We start from the raw sequence: 21,101 nt of genomic DNA on the forward strand, positions 1-21,101 counted from the left end.
AACCCCCGGCTTGCTTGTAACCCAATCAGCACACAGTTTTGGCCATGTGACATCCTCGGGGACATATAGGTAGTATATATATATATTGTGTGGATGCGGCCCATATAACACAGAGAGCTGCATATTCAGCCCACAGATAGATTGAGAACCACTGCTTTAGTGGGTCACTGAAGCATAGCACATCCTACAGCTCAGATTATCAATGTGTATTTAGTGAACACACATAGAAAATCTCTTTGCACATGTACAAAAGGGGAAAACAACTTATAGACTGGCCCAATGCCAGAGGAGACTCCAACTTCTCACGCCAGGGGAAAATCCCTCACTTTCCTTCTACCACTCTCTCAGGAAAAAGCCTGTGTAAATAAACAGACTTTGCAACATGCTTGCAAGGCCAACAAATTGAGGCCCTGATGGACCAGCGAGGAGCAATCACCCTTGCCAGCAACCTCCTCCCATTTACAGCATGGGAGCTGCTATGGCACAGGAGTGTGTCTCAATGTAGCCAAGACTCACACTAGTATAGGAACTCTATAGGTGTGAACCATCAACTTGAAACAAATTGTGGCCCAACCCTACAACTGGATCCATAATGAGAGACCCCCTCTTGAAGTCAACAGTCCTCCACATAGGCACAGGTCAGTCCACACGGATCCAATTGCAGGATTGGAGCCTAAGCCAAGTTTCATGTGATGTCTGTGTGGCAAAGCGTGATATCAGCTATATAATAATGAGGACAAGCAGGTTTGTACTTACAGTTATCCTGTCCCTAATGATTAGAGGTCAAAATAAACCCCTAGATCTTGCTCCAAATTCAGTATTTAATCTTCAGTGAGGAAAAGAAAAACAGAGAACTACAGACACAGTGTTGTACTTTTTATAGATTTTTTACAATATATTTCTCTTCATTTGCATATTTTACCCACGTCTATAATTTTCTTGTTACATGTTGAGCTGAACTGGAATAAATCTAAAGGTCTGATCTATTTCAAATAACCAAACGATAAAAATTTCAAAGTAGTAAATCCGTAAGAAAAGAAATTAAAAACCTTTTAAAGTGTTTAATGAAAGCAACTCACATGTATCATTAGGAACAATGTGATTTGTTTTAAATACATCATATGTGATTCAGGACACAATCGTTTTTTAATTAGGCACATTTTTTTCTTCAGCATACCTGTTTTCCAGCTAGCTTTGTACTATTCCATAGTATCATCTGCATCCACCTGGAACTGCTGCAAGATTTCAAAGAGCTACCTGTCATAAATACTACATTCATTTAGTTACTCCTCCTCCCCTTTTCACATGATAGGAAAATCAATATTTCTTGTCCCCTAAAAACCCATAATGATGAGCAAGTTGTAAGGCAGAGAGAGACTCAGTGTCAACTCAGGTGACAGTCCTTCGGCTCCATCTAGTGGTTGGAAATAATATTTAGCAGATAATGCCACATGCAGCCCTTTGAGAGCAAGATGACTGACTGACAGACCTGCTGGTAAGGGTAGTAAGTGGTATGCCTAGTTAGCAACTTTGGCCACTTCTGTGTCATTCTTACAGCCTTTATGCACATTGTTATACAGAAAGTAAAAACAGAGTCCAACTGAAAAAGAATAAGAATGTTCCGCCATGATAGGATCAATGAAGGATCTATGTACAGTCTGTAACCCTGATGTAAAAAGAAGAAAAAACTTTCAGTTAATAAACTTAGGCAGATGTCAACAGTGCACCACATGCCGTACATACTGCATAATCAACTTATCGCATAACTTTAGTCAGGGACTCATTCTGGGACAGTGTGGAGAAAATCCACATCATCCCAGACAGCCTGCCCATTAAAGCAGACTTCAAAAGATGACCATAGCTTAGGGGTAACAACTCCAACCCCCCCCCTCTCCCCTTAGATCCTCCAGAAGGAAGTCATGTCAGAAGGTTACATGCATTTGATGTATCAGGGAACCTCCTAGCCTCTCCCACAGTCAGCTTCCAAGTTTACAGGCATCCTTGAGAAAAGTGAACAAAAGTGATGACTGCAAATTCCTTTACCTATGAGTAACAGATACATCAGAAGTAAATCTCATGTTTACTACTCAACAGTGTCCCACCCTGGAAAGGAAGGAAATAATTTTCATTATGTTACACTGCAGGGGAGTTTTCAAAGGAGTATGTATTTTTCTGCCTCTTTTCAAACTTGGGCAAAGGACAAGTTCTTCCTATACTCTAGGTTTTATTTTTACTAAGAGAGCCATGCCATCCCTTGAAGACAGTGATTGCAACTTCTGGTGCCAATGAGGGTCATCAGTTTTAATCCCTTCATTCAGAGTACTCTTTCCAATTTAAACTTCTCTCACACAACAGAACTGGCCTTGGCACTCTCCTAATGGAATGGGAGACAACCAGCTACTTCCAAGGCTACAGCACCAATGACCATCCAAAAAGGGGGGAACTAAAGCACATTGCACATTTCCCTCCCAGAGGGAGATAGCACCGCCTTTAAAATACTCCCAGTCCCAGGTGGCTGGAAGAACACCATTCCATAGACTATTCTCAACTGCAGGGCTCCTATACACATTACACAGTGTTGTACACCAGCAAGTTTTGGACAAATAAGATAGGTGAACACAACACACAGTTCCAACACAGCCATCGTCCTTATGCCATTCTGATCAGCTTTCCAATCTACTACTGATGCATTTGGCTGTGCTTTCTTCATAATTTCATTTGGGGGGGGGGGGGAGAGGGGAGAGGAAACTAAGCACAATAGAAGTTTTGCAGACTTTACAATCAACAAAAACAACCAGGCAATTAGCACACACAAAATATAGTCCCACAACCCTTTAAACTTCTTGCAGTCTTCTTTGGAAAGGGAATAACCAGCATATTTGGGCAAGATTAAAGCCAATTTATTTCAACACAGAGGTCTGCTATTTATTCCACATTCAGCAGGAGTAATGCAGTTATTGCTATATGAGATAAATTGGGTTAATCACTAACCCCCATCATCCCTTGTTGCTGGGAATCAGGGTTTCCCAGTGTTCACCAGAAGGAGCTCCTGGGCCACCAGTACCAAAGAGTTAAGAAAAAAATATGCCATAAACTATTTCTTATAAGGATTCCATCTGTGAGAAACATACAAGTTATGCGTCACAGCCAGTACTCTTCAGCTTCTCATACCACCTCTTCGAAAGCTACTCCAAGGATAGCCGTTTCTGTACTGAACTAGAATAATGCACTGTACATATTTAAGACAAAGTAGGGTAAGATCAGTCGATCAAACCAAGAACAACAGTAGACTCATCTCTCACAAGGGTGCTCTGCCATTGGAATCTTAATGCTGTTTGAATTGCTCTATATTTGTTTTAAAACCTGAAGTTCAGTAATGAGTTAGTTGCTGCAGGCTTTTCTTCATGGGTAGTGGTTTTCAAAGCAAAATGATACGGCAGGTTTCAAGTGCGGGCCATTTTTACTCTTACACAGTCCACCAAGATTCTTCTTTACCCATTTTACTTCCAGTGAAAAATGGATGCTGCTGGTGGCACCAGGTTAAGTTCAGCAAAACTTTTCAAGCCGTCCCTTCCAGTTATAGTCACTCAGTTTTCTTTGGAGCAGATAATATGAGCGAAGGGCCTTCCATTCTCATACTTCAGAAATTTCTCCCATTCACCCTCTGAATAAAAAAATACTTTTCTGTTTACACTAACATGCTACAATATATGCATATGTAACTGTAGGTGACACGTGAGTTACTCCAAAATGTGCTTTTTCTTTGAAGTGCGCTTTTAGTTTTACAAATTCTACATCAAAGTGGAAGGAAGGAAGGCTGCAGAGTACCCATATGCTGAAGCTGAAGGAGCTTTCCTGAACGGAGTGAAGATGTTTGTTCCAAGGTTCCTTTGGACAAACTATTCTATCCCATGCACTCCAGCCATGAGCCAGTATTAAACATTCCAGAGACTTGTTGATTTGTTTGGATAGTTAATGGCAAGGCTGATAGCAGCAATGTTTTTCAGGGCCTGGAGGGGAGGAAGAAAAGAAAGTTAAGCATCACGAACGTCACCACCATTGAGTAATTGTTACTTGAAGTTCTAAAAAGCCACCCTCTGTTATGTGAGTTTAACAGACATAGGAATAGTCTGTTCTCTATCCATCTGATTATCTTCTGGCAATAAAGTAAACTGTCATGCATCCAACAAGCTCTGGGTGCTTAACAAAAAAGGAACTGCATTTCCGATTGCCCAGATGCCTCCATCTGCTAAATCTCTGCTTATGTATACGACAAGTCAGTTAAGGTGGATGCAACCAGGCAAAGCCCATTTAGTACATCGCTTCTAACGGTGGGTTTTACTAAGATGGAGAAGGAGTCTCACATCAAATGAGTTGAGAGTTAAGAAGGAAGCTGGAGATGCAAGATGTTGAGATGCTGCAGACGTTGAGAGAGCAAGACTGAATTCCGGAAGTGACTGGAAATGACAACTCCTGGGGTCAGGGACTTCTATTGAAATCAGTAGGGAAATGCCACTGAATCCAGTGGGAGTGGGAGCAAGCTCTGTATGACTTAAGTGACAGGAAAAGGAATGCAGAAAGTCTGATTTGGGACACCAGTTTGGTTTTGATAACGCTCCTCCACTCAATTGGTATGCTCTGTAATATTATATTTTGGTGGCTATCAATAAAGGAGGACAACATTTGTGAGTAGTTTCATTCAGCAGGAGCTCAAAGGGCTTGTAAATTTCCAGTGGTTTTGCAAGGTTGATACAAAAATTTCCAAGGCAGTTTTCTTGCTGGTTAAATTGACATGGGTAGACCACTCACTTGACAGACAACACTAACTTAAGTGACTTGTAGTTGCCATTTCTCCCCGTTTCTATTTCATGTTGATTTTGTCTTCCATGCACTGGGGCTGTAGCATGATAATCTGAAACTATAAGTTCCTTTTTGTAACCAACTACACTAAAATATGAACATCTGATTGGGGTGGGTGTGAGGAGGGAATAGGTGGTGCATGCATCAGGGCATGAACCTTTCACTTCTAAGAAATCATAATTGAAACCAGAAACTGAATTTTGGGATCTTGTGCTAATTAACCATGACAATATAAATCTATCTGAAATAAAAGTCTACACTAAAATCAGGAACGACTGGCTGTCTCTCACAGGAAGGGTCAGAGGAAATGCTCCTGACAGGGATATTTTGTTTTGTTTGTTTGTTTGTTTTTTTACCTGTGCTGTGCAGTGATGAAGATGTTCTTCAGTATTTAAGGCAAGCAAGTAGTCCTGCAGAGATCCAAGTTCCTGAAGCCAGAAACATGCTGCGTGAGACTGCTTTAGCAGCTTCTTTTAAACAATGTTATTCTACAGATCAGCATTAGCATTTCCCTCTCCATATGGTCTACAGAGCCAATTTATCAAACTTTTCACATAGAACAATAGAAATGTAGGGCTAAAAGGGACCTTGAAAAGTTATCTACTACAGCCTCCTGCACATACATCGACCATTCCTGACAAGTGTTTGTCAGCCTATTCTTACAGCCTCTAATGATGGGGATTCCACAACCTTCCTTGGAAGACTATGGAAGAGCTCAACTACCCTTACCGTTCGAAATTTTTCCCTAGTACCTAACTTAAATCTCCCTTTCTTCTTTACTGTCTTCTTGACCTATCTTCAGTGGATATGGAGAGAAATTGATAACCATCCTTTTTATAACCACTTAAAATATTTCAAGACTTATCAGGTCTCCTGCACTTTTCTCAAGATTAAACATGCCTGGTTTCTTTACCCTTTCCTCGTAAGTCAGATTTTCTAAATCTTCTACAATTTTTGTTCTTCTTCCCTGGACTCTCTTCAATTTAACAACATCTTTTTTAAAAGAGTGATGCCCAGAACTGTACATAATACTCCAACTGAGGTCTCACCAATGCCAATTAGCATGGGATAATTACCTTCCATTTCTTACATATGACAATCCTATTAATAAACCCCAGAATAATATTAGGTTTTTTTGCAACTGCATCATATTGTTAATTCATACTCAATTATCCCCTACATCCTCTTTGGCAGTACTACTGCCTAGCCTGTTAATCCCCATTTTGTAGTTGTGCAATTGATTTTTCCTTCTCAAGTACTGTGTACTTGTCTTTATTGAATTTCATCTTATTTTCAGACTAGTTCTCCAATTTGTAAGACCATTTTGAATTCTAATTTCTGTCCTCCAAAGAGCTAGCAACCCTTCCCATCTTGGGGTCATGAGCAAATTTCATAAGCACAGTCTCCACTCCATTATCCAAGTCATTAATGAAGATATTGAATAGTACTGGACCCAGGACAAACCTGTGTTGGACCCCACTACATACATCTTCCAGTTCTGACAGAAAACCATTAAGAATTACTTTTTGAGTGCAGTCTTTCAACCAGTAATTTCATCTATACCACATTTCCCTAGTTTGCTAATGAGAATGGCATGTGGGACTGTGCCAAAATACTTCCTAAAATCAAGATATAATCACATCTACTGCTTTCCCCTACCCACTAGGCCAGGAACCTTGTCAAAGGAGGAAGTTAGGTTAGTTTGGCATAGTTTATTCTTGACAAATCCATATTGGCTATTACTTATAACTCTATTATCCTCTAGGTGCTTATCAATTGATTGTTAAATAATTTGTTCCCGTATCATTCCAGGTATCAAAGTTGGTTTGACAGGTTTATAGCTCCTCCAATAGGTCTATAGTTATGCTCAAAACTACAGGATTTGAGCACAATTTTGATTTTGGGTTTCAATGTAGATTGGCCCTGTCTATTCTGACAGCATACAAGTAGGTGTTCAAATCCAGCTCAGAGAGTTTCACATTTAAACCATATTTTCAAATGGTTATCAAACCAGCTCTCCCTTAAGTGTAGGTAGAGGCTTAGCCCTGGTCTACACTTACCTGGAGATTCGGCAGCAGTCAACAGGAGTCATGCAAATTATGCAGAGTAGCTTGCGTAACTCCCGTTGACTACTGTGCTTCCCTTCTACGCGCCGTCTTCACTGCGCCGACGGGAACGCAGCGCTACGCTACTCGAGGCGGTGGTTTTACTCAGTAGACTTCCTGATCGATTGAGCGGGTGTGCACTGACCGCTCAATCGATCCAGAAAGATGGATCTGGTGGCAGCGACTTTGCTGCAGTCAGTATAGACATATACTACAGAAGGCATACTCTATGGGTATTAGGAAGAATAGTGCCCACTATATAAGGCTATATGACTGATAAAGAGGTAGCATATGTCCCTGTATTAGAACTTGACATGGAGCTCCACAAGGGAAAATGATCACAAATTGTCTGGTACCTATGAACTCTTGACCCTATTTGTGCTGATGAGCAAGAAAAACTGTCTACCAGTGCATTCTATATGCTGTTCCCAGTGCTGGAAAGAGGGAAGCACATGGGTAAAATGCATTGCTTACATTCACTCCGCTTTCTGTAATGAAGAAGAGTTCCGTGAGTGCACGATGAAGAGGAAGAAGAATACCAGGCTTGATCATGTCATGGCACAGGTTATTTTCCATGTTGGTGAAAAGCTGCCAGAGTGGCTTTAACAAGGAGAGATCACAGTCCCTAAAAAAGAAAAACCAACACCAGTAATTTAAGCAGAATGCATGGTAACTCATATTAATTGACCCCATTTTTGACATAGAAAAAACACTTTTTTCAAGGCAGCCAAAACCTAATGATAATTTCCTGACAGGTAGTGCTATGAAGCATGTGACAAGAAGCTGATTACAAAGGTAGAACTGGGTTTTGAAATACTTGGTTACAGAAATGTAGTAGCAAATTAAAACTTCATCCAAAAGGTTTTCAAGATCCCAAACGTTTTTTGGTCCAAGGTCAGCGAAGCATTTAAGCACATGCCTAATTTCTTTCCTGTGCAATAATGCACTTAGGACTGTGCTTAACTTTAGATACTTTCATGGACTTAAGCAAGTCTAAAGCCCTTTGATGAGTAAGGATGAATTGCTGTCATTAAAATAACGGACATAAAATAACATTTCATTAAATGCCTTGACTTCACTGGTTAGAACTTTGCAAATCTAAACTCTAAGGTAGAAAGGATATTCTCATTTTTTATGCAGGTACAGGTAATTAGCATCCCTTTACAAGTAACAGGGTTTCCAACCCTAACCTTCCTCACATTCCCACTCAAGTCACTGTATTGTATAGTCTCTCTATAACAGATAAATACATAAAATAGGCAGCATCAAAAGAGAACTCAATTTCAGAGACCTTGATCACGGTACTATAGAAGAAAATTTGAAGTATTAACTTAGGGTATTTTTTTCCATAATAAAGATTTTACCGTAAGTTAAATTTGTTGCCCATAGACAAAGACAGGTTTTTTTAGCACAAAAATGAAAAAAGAAATTAGATACGCATCCAGCAATAAATAACTGTTTGCGAACAATGGGTTATGTACCTTTTAGCAAAGTTGCAAATGTTCAGACTTGAAAGTGGGCTGAAGTATCTAAAATTCACAATGATTCATACACATTTTATATGTCATTGTCTGAAACTGTTGCAAAAATATCTTTATATATCCACACACCAACATAACACTTCTGGACCCCTCGAGCTAGAAAAAGCAGCAAGTTGTTGGCGCCTTCAGGATTTTACTTATTCTTAATTGAACGTTGTAACTGAAACGAGGGTCCATATCTTGACCAACTCTCTACTTCTGCCCAGTGCAACCGCCTCTGCCACGCAGATTCAAGTATTAACTCACCTGAAGCTATAGCTTCACTTATACACCCTGCACTGGCACAAACAGAGGAAATTACCTCCCTCATTGCAATACTGAATCTGGCAATGTTTTTTCACCACTTTGCTCTTGATCGCCTCTTCTTAACTAAAAGAAGACTCATCCCTGGATTCTTAAACTCATTTTAATAGAACCAACATCTAAAAACAATTAATTGGGAATCTAACTTTTTCTGACTAAAGGATTTGTTCCACAGAATCTTTTAAAAAGCCATCTAGAAAAAGAAAAAAAAATGGTTTTCAGAACATCACTACTTCTACAGTTTTTGGCTAGCAAGCCAGTGCTAATACCCATCAGCAAAATAAACTATAGTGCCTACTTTATATTATGATTCTCTGGCTCTCTCGTGACTTGAATTGAGCAAATCTTCTCCCCAAAGGCATGTTTAGCATACAATGTATAGTAATGTGTTTACCTCTGGTTGCTGCACTGCACTATCTTCAGGAGTAAGTGGATGGCCTTTAAACGCTGGTGCCCAGTCTGGCGGCATGCTACTCCTACCTGCCATTCCCAGATTTTGGCTAGTGGGAGATGTGGAATCACCCTTTCCTCCGACAGCATTTGTTTCAGAATCTCAAACCCTGGAATTGAATACAATCTCTGTTATTTCTGTAGGGAGACATTCTACTCACCTGCAAAATTGTCTTCTCCCCAAATATTTAGAATTGTTATGACAAACAAACAAACAAAAGATATAAAAACCAAAACTTGAGCTGGAGAAAGAATAAGCATCTAAGGCAAGCTCCTGCTATCCTTAGACCTTTCTTGGGCAAAAATTAATGGGAGTTATGTTACTAAATTCCTTACATATCTTTGAAAATCTCAACCCTAATATTTGCAATGAGCTTTGCCCAGCGAATGACAACAGAATTTGAGTCCTCGTTAATAACCGAGATACAGTAGGCCTAAACTAACTGCAAAGCATTCACAATCCAGATGTATATTTCAAAAGCTATTAAAAAGATCATTAATCTGTTAAATAAACCAGCAAAGCCTTTCACACTGTATCTGCAAATAAAAACCAGAAACAGTCCATCATAACACACACAATTATTCTTTAAACAGAAATTAAATTACCTCCATTTACGATTATCATTACTATGACAACTCTGAAGTGGCTTGTTTAACCCAGGGCATAAAATTATGGCAAGTATCCTGGAGACTTTTTTTGTGACTGTTCTCTCTGAGTTTTCAAGCTTCTGTGTTTAGATACTGCTGTCAGTGTTGAGCCAGTGCGAACAGAAGTCACTCATCAAAACCCAAGTCACACAATGAGTAAAGTCACAACACTACGTTGTCTTTCGAGAACACTTAAGGGGAAAAAGCACATGCTAAGCAACCTAAACAAAAGTATATGCCAAGGAATATTTATACAAAGATTTATGAAAGCATGGATCAGAGTAACTGCAATAAATCCATTTAGTCATACTCTGAACAGAGCTTACCCGTCTGGAACCTTCCAAGGTGACCTGCTGTCACTGTAAACTTATAACCCCATTCAGTATTACTCATGTCAGAGGTGAACCGATAATACAATGTATCTCCTGTGCAACAGGGGAGGAAAAAAATCATCCACATTAGGGAAAAAACCTCAAGAAGGTACTACAAAACAAAGAATATAATACAGGTGAAAAGTTTATTAAAATAATTTGCTTCTAGATGAAATCTCCTTTTACTCTTTTGGTAATCCCAAAGTGAACAGAACATAAAACAAATTGGAGACTGATCCAAATGCAGAATAGCTGCCACAAGTGCATACAAATACACAGATTAATGCTTTCTATATTTTTTGTCAGATAGTTGCTTCAGGTAAGTGGGGGGTTATAAAGGAAACTGTAGTGTACATTAGTAAGCCTCTTTTCTGACTGTATTGAGAATTGATTAATCATTTATGAGATAACCAAAACCCTTCTATGTGCAGCAGAATTTACAGTACATTAACAAGAAAAAGTAGTAAGTTACTAATATGGGAATCACTACTTTTAATTACCACACAGGAGTCCCCTTAAGCTTCTGAAACCTCTTTTCTGTACAAAGGATGTTTTTCAAGAGGCTCCTTTCCTTTCTTTTCTTTTTTTTGTGTGCGCGCACTGAGAGATAAAAAACACTGGTATGAGAGAGAACCTAGGATCATGAAGAATCCTGTTGTACCCAGTATTCAGGTAACTAGTCTGACACATCCTACAGAAAGCAATGCATAAAGTAACATGTCTCTGGCTGTTCATTTCAACGTCAGTAGTCCTTGCTTCCATGCCATGTCCACAAGCTGGCACGTGACACTTAGTTATTCACGTAACTCCTGGGATGATGCTCTGAAATGACTTGTCAGTGCAGCGTTGCAGACTTCCACTATAGGAATTAAACTGTTGCACTTAGCCACTCTCAGTTGGTAAGAGATAAACCCTTCAATTCACGAAGAGTTTTCAAAAAATGTAACAGTTTTACGATCAGACTGTGGAGCAATCCAAGAGGTCCTTGCCGTTCTTATAGCCAAGCTATGGCTTCATAAACAGGCAAGCTTGGCATCGAGCTGTAACCCCGGATACAAAATACCTCTATCCACTTTGTCACTTATAGCTGCCACTGGCGCGCCAACCCTCCAAGTCAGAAAGCCCTTGCACCGCTACAGCAGAAATCTAGGCTGGGACACTCAATGAGTCAATAGTCAAGTTAGTGCAGGACTTGCAAAATGAGTCCAATCACAGAACCATAGAGCAGACCCTGACAGGTCATCTAGTTCAGCCCCGTATACTGAGGCAGGCGCAAGTATACCTAGACAATCCCTGCCAGGTGTTGGTCTAACTTGTTCTCAGAAACCGCCTATAATGAGTATTCCACAACCTCCTTCGGTAACCTATTCTAGTGTTTAAATATCCTTCTAGTTAGAAAGTTTTCCCTAATATGTAACCTAAATCTCTTTTGCTGCAGGATTAAGCCGATTACCTCTTGTCCTACTTTCAGCAGACACAGAACAATTGATCACTGTCCTTTTTATAACAGCCCTTAACATATTTTAAGACTGTAATCAGGTCCAGTCTGTCTTTTTTTCCCTCAACTCTAAACATGCCCAGTTGTTGTTGTTTTAAACTGACCTATGAGCAAAGGTTTAAACACTTTTATTATTTTTGTTGTTCACCCCTGGACACTCTCCAATTTGTCCAATCTTTCTTAAAGGATGGAAGCTTACATTTGGACACACTACTCCAGCTGAGACCTCACCAGCGTCATGCAGAATGGAACAATTACTTCCTGAGTTTTACATGACACTTCTGTTAATACATCCCAGAACGATACTAGCCTTTTTTGCAACTGCATCACATTGCTGGCTTGTACTGAATTTGTGATCCACTATAACCACCAAATCCTTTTCAGCAGTACTAAGCCTACCCAGTTATTGCCCATGTTGTATTTTTCCTTCCTAAGTGTAGTATTTTGCACTTGTCTTTAATGAATTTCATCTTGTTTCTTTGAGGCTAGTTCTATGGAGAGAATGGAGGACACAAAATGTATTTGGGCCAAGAAGGGATGAGATAGGAGCAGAAGTTTTTCCTGTATGCCATGAATATCGGGGATATAACTGACATTAAGATAGCCTGTGGTGTTGAGACACCAAGGTATCAGTAGTTCTCTACACTTCTTTGTACTCACACACATTGTACATCTGCACTATTCATTTACCTGGAAGCTCAAAGTCGGTCCACTTCTGCAGAGATCCACTGAAACTGTGCCGATCCTGTTGAAAATCACTGCTGCTGGACATGATTAATTCATCACAACCTTCTTCTGTATTACACTGAGAGTCAAATTTGATTGAGAGATAGATAGCACCAGGGATGTGAACTTTATCCTGAGGAAGGGAAACCGATCACACTCATCATTGTACTGCATCTCTATGCAAATATTCATAAAACAGCCTTCAAATGAGTAAGGTACAACAAAGATCACAATCTCTCTCTTTAACAGTCTTCATTAGTTGGGTCGTGGGCTAATGCAAGGAGTGCAGAGTGCTGTTGACCAGTGCCAACTACATATAAGAGTCTGCAAAATCTAATTTCTACTTGTGCTCATGTTAAAATAAAGCACAGTTATATTGTATGCCTGAATACTGATGCACTAATCCAAAAGGCCAGTTTCCAAGATACTGACCTCTAGGACAGAGCCTGAAGGGTAGTTTTACATGCACTAAAAAACCCCACCCAAGAGCTCCTACTAGATGAAAAACCTAGATGAAAAATCAGGGTTGCCATGAGAATTTCTGGGCCCATGTGATATTCCTCTTTATTCTATCCACGCACTCCCTTTTTATGAACTCTTTCTTTGCTTCATCTCTTTGCTCATGTGTGACACTGAGCAGAAAATGTCATTCATGGTGCTATTGAGTGCTCTCCTAAAGGAGATGGCTGCCTTCTACCCTCTAACTAGAATGGTGCTGCCAACTAATAGCAGGAAAAGAGAATCACTAGGAGTTTGTGTAGAGGGAAGGTAGTCCAAAACTAAAAACACAGGAAGAAGTTTAATATTCCCACTGAATTTTCCACTGATGCCTCAAGAATACGAGATGCCTATTGAAAGAGGCCCTGGAATGAAAGAGTACAATTTGTTGCCTATTAAAGCCATAAAGTTCAGCCAAGTACTTCAGCACGTTTAGCTTTAAACACATGAATAGTCCCAGTGAAGTTAATAGGACTACTCGCATGCTTAAATGAGGGCACACACTTGAATACCTCATTGAATGAGAGCCTTACTTAATATTCTTGTACAGGGTGAAGCCTCAATTAGCGGGAATGCCCCATTAACTGAAAGGCCTCAAGTAGGATTTTACAGGAATGCCTCAACAGGTTAGGAACACAAGTCCCATTGCCTGAACCCAGTGAAAGGAAAAGGAACTTGTGCTCCCTAATCCATATAGGTGCTTTTGAGAATCCCATCCAATATCTTCAATTCATGCAAAACCCATGCATACCCATCATACTGTAACAACATATGTAAATTACCTCAAAGTTAGTATTGTTGTTATAAGGATGTTTGGATTCCCGCACTTGGATTGCCATTCCAGGTTCCTCCATAAACTGACAGGCAGTCAGTGCCATTGTTCCCAACATGCTCTCATTGCATCCATGCAGCACTTTCTGCAAGATCTGAGGAAATACAACACATCCGCAAGATCAATTTGCTACCAAAACAGCATATGTAGACTGACTTGACAAGGTTTAACCTAAAAAAGGTGTTTTAGCAACACGCTCCATAGAAGAGAGAAACCAAGCTACACATAGGAAGCAAAAGAGAAACTCACAAATGAAATTTCCAACTCGACTCATTAGGTAGTTTATTGTCTCCTGTAAATGTGGACAGTTTAATTTAGCCCTTTGACTGAGTTTCATAACCTTTGTGCTACTTTAGTGAGATTTTCATATATTGAGAACTTTTGAAAAGCTAGAAATTGTTTATCCTCTCTTAGCTCTCCGAATAAATATTGGCATAAAGACTAATCCCACAATGACACAATAAATTGAGATAGGTACATAAAAGACTAAACCAAACAAGGAATGTAATTTTAACCCAGAGAATTTTGCTAACATACCAGATAGACACTTTACTTTCTATATCTGCAGGGAGTTTCAATTCTAAGAAACAATGTCAAATACTTCAGGCTTCAAATTGCACAAATCTGCCTACAAAAATGAGTCTTATCAAATATATTACCAGTTATAAAAGTATTAGTGTTTTGTTTAAAAATTAGGCTTCTACTGTAATGAATGTCACAATTAATATAGGTCTTATCCATAAACAAAGTGGCGATAGCAGATGCAGAGTCTGAAATGAGGACTCTTGATTAAATGGTATTTATTTGTATTTTTAATATTAGGATACTCGAGGTTGAAATTTAGAACTGTATCGATATAGCCAGGATGTTTAATGATAGACAATCTTTGGTTTTAGAAAAATCTATGGAGAATTCCTTCAGCAGTGTTCTTATATGTTTACTTTAAATTTTGGTGTTTTTCTTTCTTTTTTTTTTTTAAAGCTACTTTTTCTTTCCTTCAGTATCTGGGAAGTCTGCACGTTTCTATGGCAATGGAGGATTCTGACTTAATTAAGGAAGGCAAAAATTAAGAGTATGTGAAGACAAAATGGACTCAAACTCCTGTACACAAGTTAATGAGGTAGTCAGGACAGTTCAATTTTCTTTTTGATTAACAAGAAGTTCTTAACCTAAGACGTAGGCATGTGTACAACAGAAGTGAGGGATGAGATAAGATGGTGGGACAGCCACCTGTATAATGCAAGGGAAGAGATCAGAGAAGTATCTATTTCCTGGACACGCACATATACTTTATTAGTTATATGCCAATAGTGTCCAAAAGCCCTAATCTGGAGATCCACTATATTAGGTGCTGTATGGCTATCTAGGTAGTTATTACTTGTCTTCAGTTACAACTATCAGACCCTGTTGGCCTGAAAAAAAAAATTTTTTTTAAAGCAGATACATACTGAAACGTGGGCTCCTTATCCCACTGACTACTATGCAGAACAGAATTTTCCCCATCTTAATTGTTCATTTATTTTAAACAGCTGCCTCAAAGAAGTATGTTTTTCAGTTTTCTGTTGATCTCAAAGTCAATTTATAAAAATATTGTCAAACCCCATTATTTTTGGCTGAAGGCTGAGTTTTTATTTTAGAAGAAATACATGATTTGAAGCTCAGAGTTTTTAAATTTTTTGTATTTTTCTTTTTCTTTTTTAAAGTCGCAAGGACCTCTGGGAGTTTGCTCATCAGCTGGAAGTTTATGTACACACAAGATTGATTCAGACATACAAATGCAGCCTACTTACCTTCTCCCACAGCTGCTTCTCCTCTAGCTGCATAAGCATGTCCAAAATGTACGTCATGTGTGCTGGGCTGCTGAGCTCCAGGATTTCTTCATTTACTGCCACGTCATCAGGCCATTCAGCCAACAACGAGGCGAGTACATGCCTGGCATAAAGAACAGCAGTAGCCTCGTTCACCCGATACAGATAATCCCGCACAGCTTTTTTGCTCCTGGAATCCAGCTCCTTGTGCAAGAGTATGGAACTCTTGGTGCGACGCTGTTTGGCATAGCTAAGCTGGAGATCACTCTCTGTATTGGTTATCAGTTTCTGGGTGATGGGATTGGATTCTTCAGTGGCTTTATCACAGAGTACAGGTTTTGACTGCAAGAGACGAGCACAGCCTTGAAAAAGAGTCTCGGAGCAATTTACTTCCTCGTGTCTAGAAATCTATGACCAGAAATTTAATTAATTGTTTATAAATTGATAATGAGACTCAGCAAAAATTACAAGCTTCAATCTTTCAGAGAGAGAACACAACTGAGCCTGCTTGTGGACAATTTACCTTAAATTTGCCCCCTGGTGCCAATGGATATAGTTACAAACTATATACCACAGATATTAAATGCAGGCAAGAACCAACTGATTCTAACCCTGAGAGAGTAAATTTAAACTGAACTGTACAGATTAAGTAATAGTGATAATGCTCAACACTTTTTTTTGTGGTTCTCCTGTTTGATAGATTTTAACTATTGATTATCACAGTAATCACAGCCATTGAAGAGGGACTAAGAAGTTAGCAGCTTTATTTCCTTTCTCACCATTTGATGAAGATCTAGCTGGAGTGTCTGTTAAGTACCACTGCGTTCCACAATCCAATCCATTCTAGTCTATTAAGGAACTCAAATGCCCAGTACCAAACACTGATCTACTATCTTCATTCCTGTTTAGCTAAAAATGCGTTCATTTTTCAGTGTAATTTTAAACCATAAATGTACTCAAGTATCAAGTATGCAAAGATTACAAGATTTTTTTTTTAAAACACTGAAGGTAAGTTTAGCACTGGTACAGATTACTATTATATGTGGTTAATCCTCCATCACATGGAGTCTTTAAATCAAGACTAGATGTCTTTCTAAAGATATGTCTAAAGATATGTTGGCAAAACAGATTCACCATTACATGGTATTATTGAAGCTATTTATGTTAACATACCACAGTGAGGTGGCCAGTGTATATGTTTATGGTTGTATATTAGGTAAAATCTCTCTTGTATGAAATAGTGAACTCAGACCATTCCAGTACAGCTATAATTTCTTCTCCTGATCTAAAATCTAGTTCCTTTTAGATCTTCAAGAGAGAAGTTGCAGAGAAGAAAGCTAAGTTCTTGCTGATATCTTGCTTATTCTTTTTAATATAATAAAACAGATTAATCTCAGAAGCTGTGCAAATCATCTTAAATTTGGACCTGCTAAAGTATTTGAATCACTGAGACTTGTGACAACAAATTTTCAAATTTTTTTTTTTTTTGAATGAGTACACACCAAACATGGTAAGATGATCATGTCTGTATCCACTGCTTTCGAACTCTGCTCTTCCAATCTCAAACGCTTACTGGGTTGCCATTTCTGGGCCAGTGTTCGGATCCTCTCGTCTGTTGTAATTACATCCCCATCAAACCTTAAAAGTGACAAATTTTGCAGTCAATGAACTTTAAAAAAATATATATTTGCATTTAAAGTGTTCTTATCCAAGTACTGTCTTTTGTCTGGTCAGATCAACTAACATTCTGATTTGATATTACTAACTGAAAAATATGTTCTTCATGTCTCTCAACTTGATTTTGCAAGAAGCAGATGGTACCAGAAGCTGCTTGCTCTGAGTGCCAGTAAGTCTATGCTCATCACTCTTCCTCAGTTAGGATGACATTTGAGAAATATTGGTCTCTCTCTTACTTTCCATCCATAAAAGTAGTTTCTTCTACAGAGATATACTGTGCATGTGAATAAAAGTTATCCAAAAGGAACATACAACATACTACAAAAATGCTTCGTCTGTCCTCACATCTACAGTTCCAAGTTTAACAGAGTCAATTTTCTAATTACATTTTAAGAAGCACCACAGTGCAGTTCCAGATCCTTTTCCTTACAGCAGTTTCTGTTTAGCTTGCCCGTTAACTGAATAAAAGTTACCTTCCACATTCATTCCTGCTGGACTCAAGAGTTCACTTACCTCTTTTGAACTTCAAGGAAGAAGGAATCTGTTCTTTTCATCTGTAGCTCATACATGGCACGAAGAATATGCAAAGGTGCATTGAGTGCATCATGAGTCATCTGAAATAAAACTGAGGTAAGGTTAGGCAAGGAAAAGTGAATTTCAACTGGGATTATTCTACACACAGATTTTCCTGTTCAGCACATGAATAAAGGACTGATGAATTTCATAATCTCTACAGCAATATGGATAACTAGTAATTTACTAAAAACATTAGCAATATTAATTATTGCAGTCCTAATGTAAAATTATACTTAATCTAGACAATAATACAATCAGTTTAATATCAACTAAAATTAAAAAGGTAAAATGTGCATTAAAAACCAACATATGGAAATTATTTTGTGTAATCCAAATGAGGCACAATAGCTTCAAAAAGGGGGAAAACAGTTAGTCTAATAAGTACCAAGAAACATATTTTGGTTGCTTCATCCAAGCCCTCTAGAGGATCAAGTTTGTTCTGATCCAGATCAATGGGACTGATGGACTGGTCCACATCCTGATCTCGGTCCCTTTCCTCTAGTTCTGTATCCTCACGTTCAGCCAGGGAGCTAATCTCCTTCTTTGAGGAGTACAGCATTATTGACAAAATCTGCATAGAAAAAGGCAACATATGGTATAACACCTGTAGATATTATTAGTGTATGTGCAACTGGCACTTGTAAGGTTATTATAAACACTTGGACCAAGTTTATTAACACATGCTTTTCTAAAGATGAACAGCACTTAAACAGCATTTCCCATTCCATAAATGCTTTATACTTTACAGGCTTCTATGAAGACATCTTAAATAATTAACCATAAAATTTTTTAAAAATATGAGAACAAATAATTCTTCAACAAGTTTGAGTACATTAATATTCAAGCATTCTAAGATAGGAAGACAATATGGTTAACTGCACTTATTGATAGGCAAAATGGTATATTTAGCCACAGTTCCTTTCCTGAAAAAATAAATAAATTAGATATTTGGCTCCAATATACACAGTAACATTAACTACTCATTAATAGGAAGAGCAGCAGGATAATACAGCACCTTGGTCTTGCCAATTTATATCAACTGTAGCATCAAGGCTAGAACAGACACAGAGAAAAACTTCATAGAGCAGCCCTTATCTATTATCATAACATAGCACACTGGCAATTCTCCCTGCAATTAACAGATGTTCAAAAGAACAATGTGTCCAAGTGTATGGTGATCTCCCACCAGTTACACTATTGTAATGATTCACGTGTATCTGCTTAAGTGCTGTGTACAGCATCAGTATCTAATAGATCTCTTGGAGATCTACTGATATGATTTTTAAAGTTAAAAACTGGGATTTTCAAAAAGGCTAAAACGAATTGAAAAAAAAAAAAAAAAAAAAAAAAAAAAAAATCAAGATGACTTGGGTTACTACCCTCATTAAACCCCTTCAAAAAGCCCAGATGGAATCAATTCAACACTAGCATTACTCAAAACATATTTTCATCACGTGTTGGGAACAAAAGGATAAATATTTACTATATAAATAATAATGCTTCAAAGGACTTTAACATGCAGTGAAAATGCAATGCCTTGAGCTTTTATGCCAATGGCTAGACTGATCTTTTAAAAAAATGTTACTTATTCTCTTACCTCCAAGTCTCTGAGAAGCCATGTCTTACTGAAACCAGTCCCTTTGCTGCACTTCTTCACTAGCAGCTTAAGTAAACCTGACTGAAAAAAGGCTGCTTGAATCTCCTCAAAACCATGGGTCTGCCAAAGAGAGAGAGAAAAAAAAGTTACTGAGAGAGTTGCCTGAATACACAATTCCCACCCAGCAGGACCTTCTTTATGAGAAAAATAAAGGAAAAACATTTTTTAAAACCCCAACCAAAACTATGGAGATTCTCACTACTGAAATCTTTAACAGTATTAGCAATGAGATGCGCAATACCACTACTCCCTCGTTGTTATAGAGTTAAACCAACTTCACTCTGCACAGTGAAAAAGCCAGATGAATTTAAATGCATAAAAATGCTTTCCTGCAATTTTTTCCTCAGAGTTCTGAGAATTCACCCCCTGCCCTCATATTTCCTTCGCTGTGACCCAAATCCATCCTTAGGATCTAGCATTTTCACGGTTGGCCTTCCCACAGAAAGCCAGGTCTGACAAGTGACCTTGGCTGTTATGATAGTGCCCAGAACCCCTCAAAGATCATGTCCCCAACATGCTAAGTGCTGCTCATATATGATAGTCTCTGACCCAGACAGCTCACAGTCCACATACCAAACTTTTATGTAGCTGGTCAGACATACAAATCACCTTAAGTGTTCTGTACAATCCTTTAAGAGCAAGAGACAAGACCCAGGTGGCTTCCACTGTCTCTGCGTAGCTACTGTCCATGCTGGTCTGCAAAAGGTGGCTGGTTATAAAAGCAAAGTGTTGGAGATACTGTCTCAACTGGGTTTGGGATTCAGCGCTTTCTTGTTCACATTTCTGAACCAACTGGTAGTCTTTTACTAGAAGAAAAAAACCCAGTCATGTTGGAATTTTCTCTAAGCTCAGCTTATTATACTTATCATTAATTATTTGTATTATCATAGCATCTGGGAGCCCCAGTCATGCACCAGATCCCACTGTGCCAGGTTGTGCAAACACAGAACAAAAAGAAGGACAGTCCCTGCCCTCAAAGAATTTAGAATCTAAAATATAAGACAAAAAAGGCAACAGGTGGCTAGATACACACACCAGCAACAGAGTACAAAGGAGACAATACAGAGTAGCATGATAGGTTGCAGTCTAAGCACATCAGCAGCCTAACTGTTCAGTTTTTTGTCACAGCAAAAAAAAGATGCTGGCAAGTCCTCTCCTAGCACCAAGCATTAAGTTAAAACTAAACTAGTATATTTAAGACAATGATTAATATGGGGATTACATTCCAATAAAGCAGAATCACATTTAAGACTGGGAAAAGCTATTTGCTTGTGACATGAATTCCTGCATGAGGGCACAGTTTTGCTACCGCTACACATTTTCCTCTTTTTTGTTGGAGTGTATTGATAAAAATGTTTTCTCTTCCGTTTTGCTACAAAATAAAAATGCTTGGATACTGAGTTATAGTGAGAGCTGCTTTCCTACCACTTCCTCTGTGCTGAAAATATCAGCAAGTATAGTTAAAAACAGCATAAACTTCTGTTTAGCACTAAACAGTGACTCAGTGGGCACAGAAGTACACTTGTTATCTCATGGAACAGACAAAATTGG

At 38.6% G+C, this 21,101-nt stretch overlaps 1 protein-coding gene across 5 annotated transcripts in view; it reads right to left on the bottom strand.

The window, feature by feature from the left end:
• Window positions 1-863: 863 nt before the first annotated feature.
• ZZEF1 (zinc finger ZZ-type and EF-hand domain containing 1) overlaps window positions 864-21,101 on the bottom strand; it is a 75,816-nt gene continuing 55,578 nt past the window's right edge. For 2 of the 5 annotated variants that reach the window (XM_067537867.1, XM_067537865.1), the window contains 13 exons: window positions 20,160-20,356; window positions 19,491-19,610; window positions 18,279-18,464; window positions 17,831-17,931; window positions 17,143-17,278; window positions 15,623-15,982; window positions 13,783-13,926; window positions 12,467-12,635; window positions 10,234-10,332; window positions 9,204-9,369; window positions 7,440-7,590; window positions 5,217-5,288; window positions 864-4,010 (listed from right to left, as the gene is read on the bottom strand). In XM_067537867.1, coding sequence (XP_067393968.1) covers window positions 3,936-4,010; window positions 5,217-5,288; window positions 7,440-7,590; window positions 9,204-9,369; window positions 10,234-10,332; window positions 12,467-12,635; window positions 13,783-13,926; window positions 15,623-15,982; window positions 17,143-17,278; window positions 17,831-17,931; window positions 18,279-18,464; window positions 19,491-19,610; window positions 20,160-20,356 — 1,976 coding nt within the window. In that variant the 3' untranslated portion in view covers window positions 864-3,935. Of the gene's footprint in view, window positions 4,011-5,216; window positions 5,289-7,439; window positions 7,591-9,203; window positions 9,797-9,865; window positions 10,099-10,233; window positions 10,333-12,466; window positions 12,636-13,782; window positions 13,927-15,622; window positions 15,983-17,142; window positions 17,279-17,830; window positions 17,932-18,278; window positions 18,465-19,490; window positions 19,611-20,159; window positions 20,357-21,101 lie in introns of those variants that run through there. The other 3 variants (XM_067537866.1, XR_010917970.1, XM_067537868.1) reach the window with 3 other exon arrangements.

This window comes from Emydura macquarii, unplaced genomic scaffold, assembly GCF_026122565.2.
Source record: "Emydura macquarii macquarii isolate MOO-44397 ecotype Brisbane River unplaced genomic scaffold, CSIRO-AGI_Emac_v2 contig_450, whole genome shotgun sequence".
NCBI classification, from domain to species: Eukaryota; Metazoa; Chordata; order Testudines; family Chelidae; genus Emydura; species Emydura macquarii.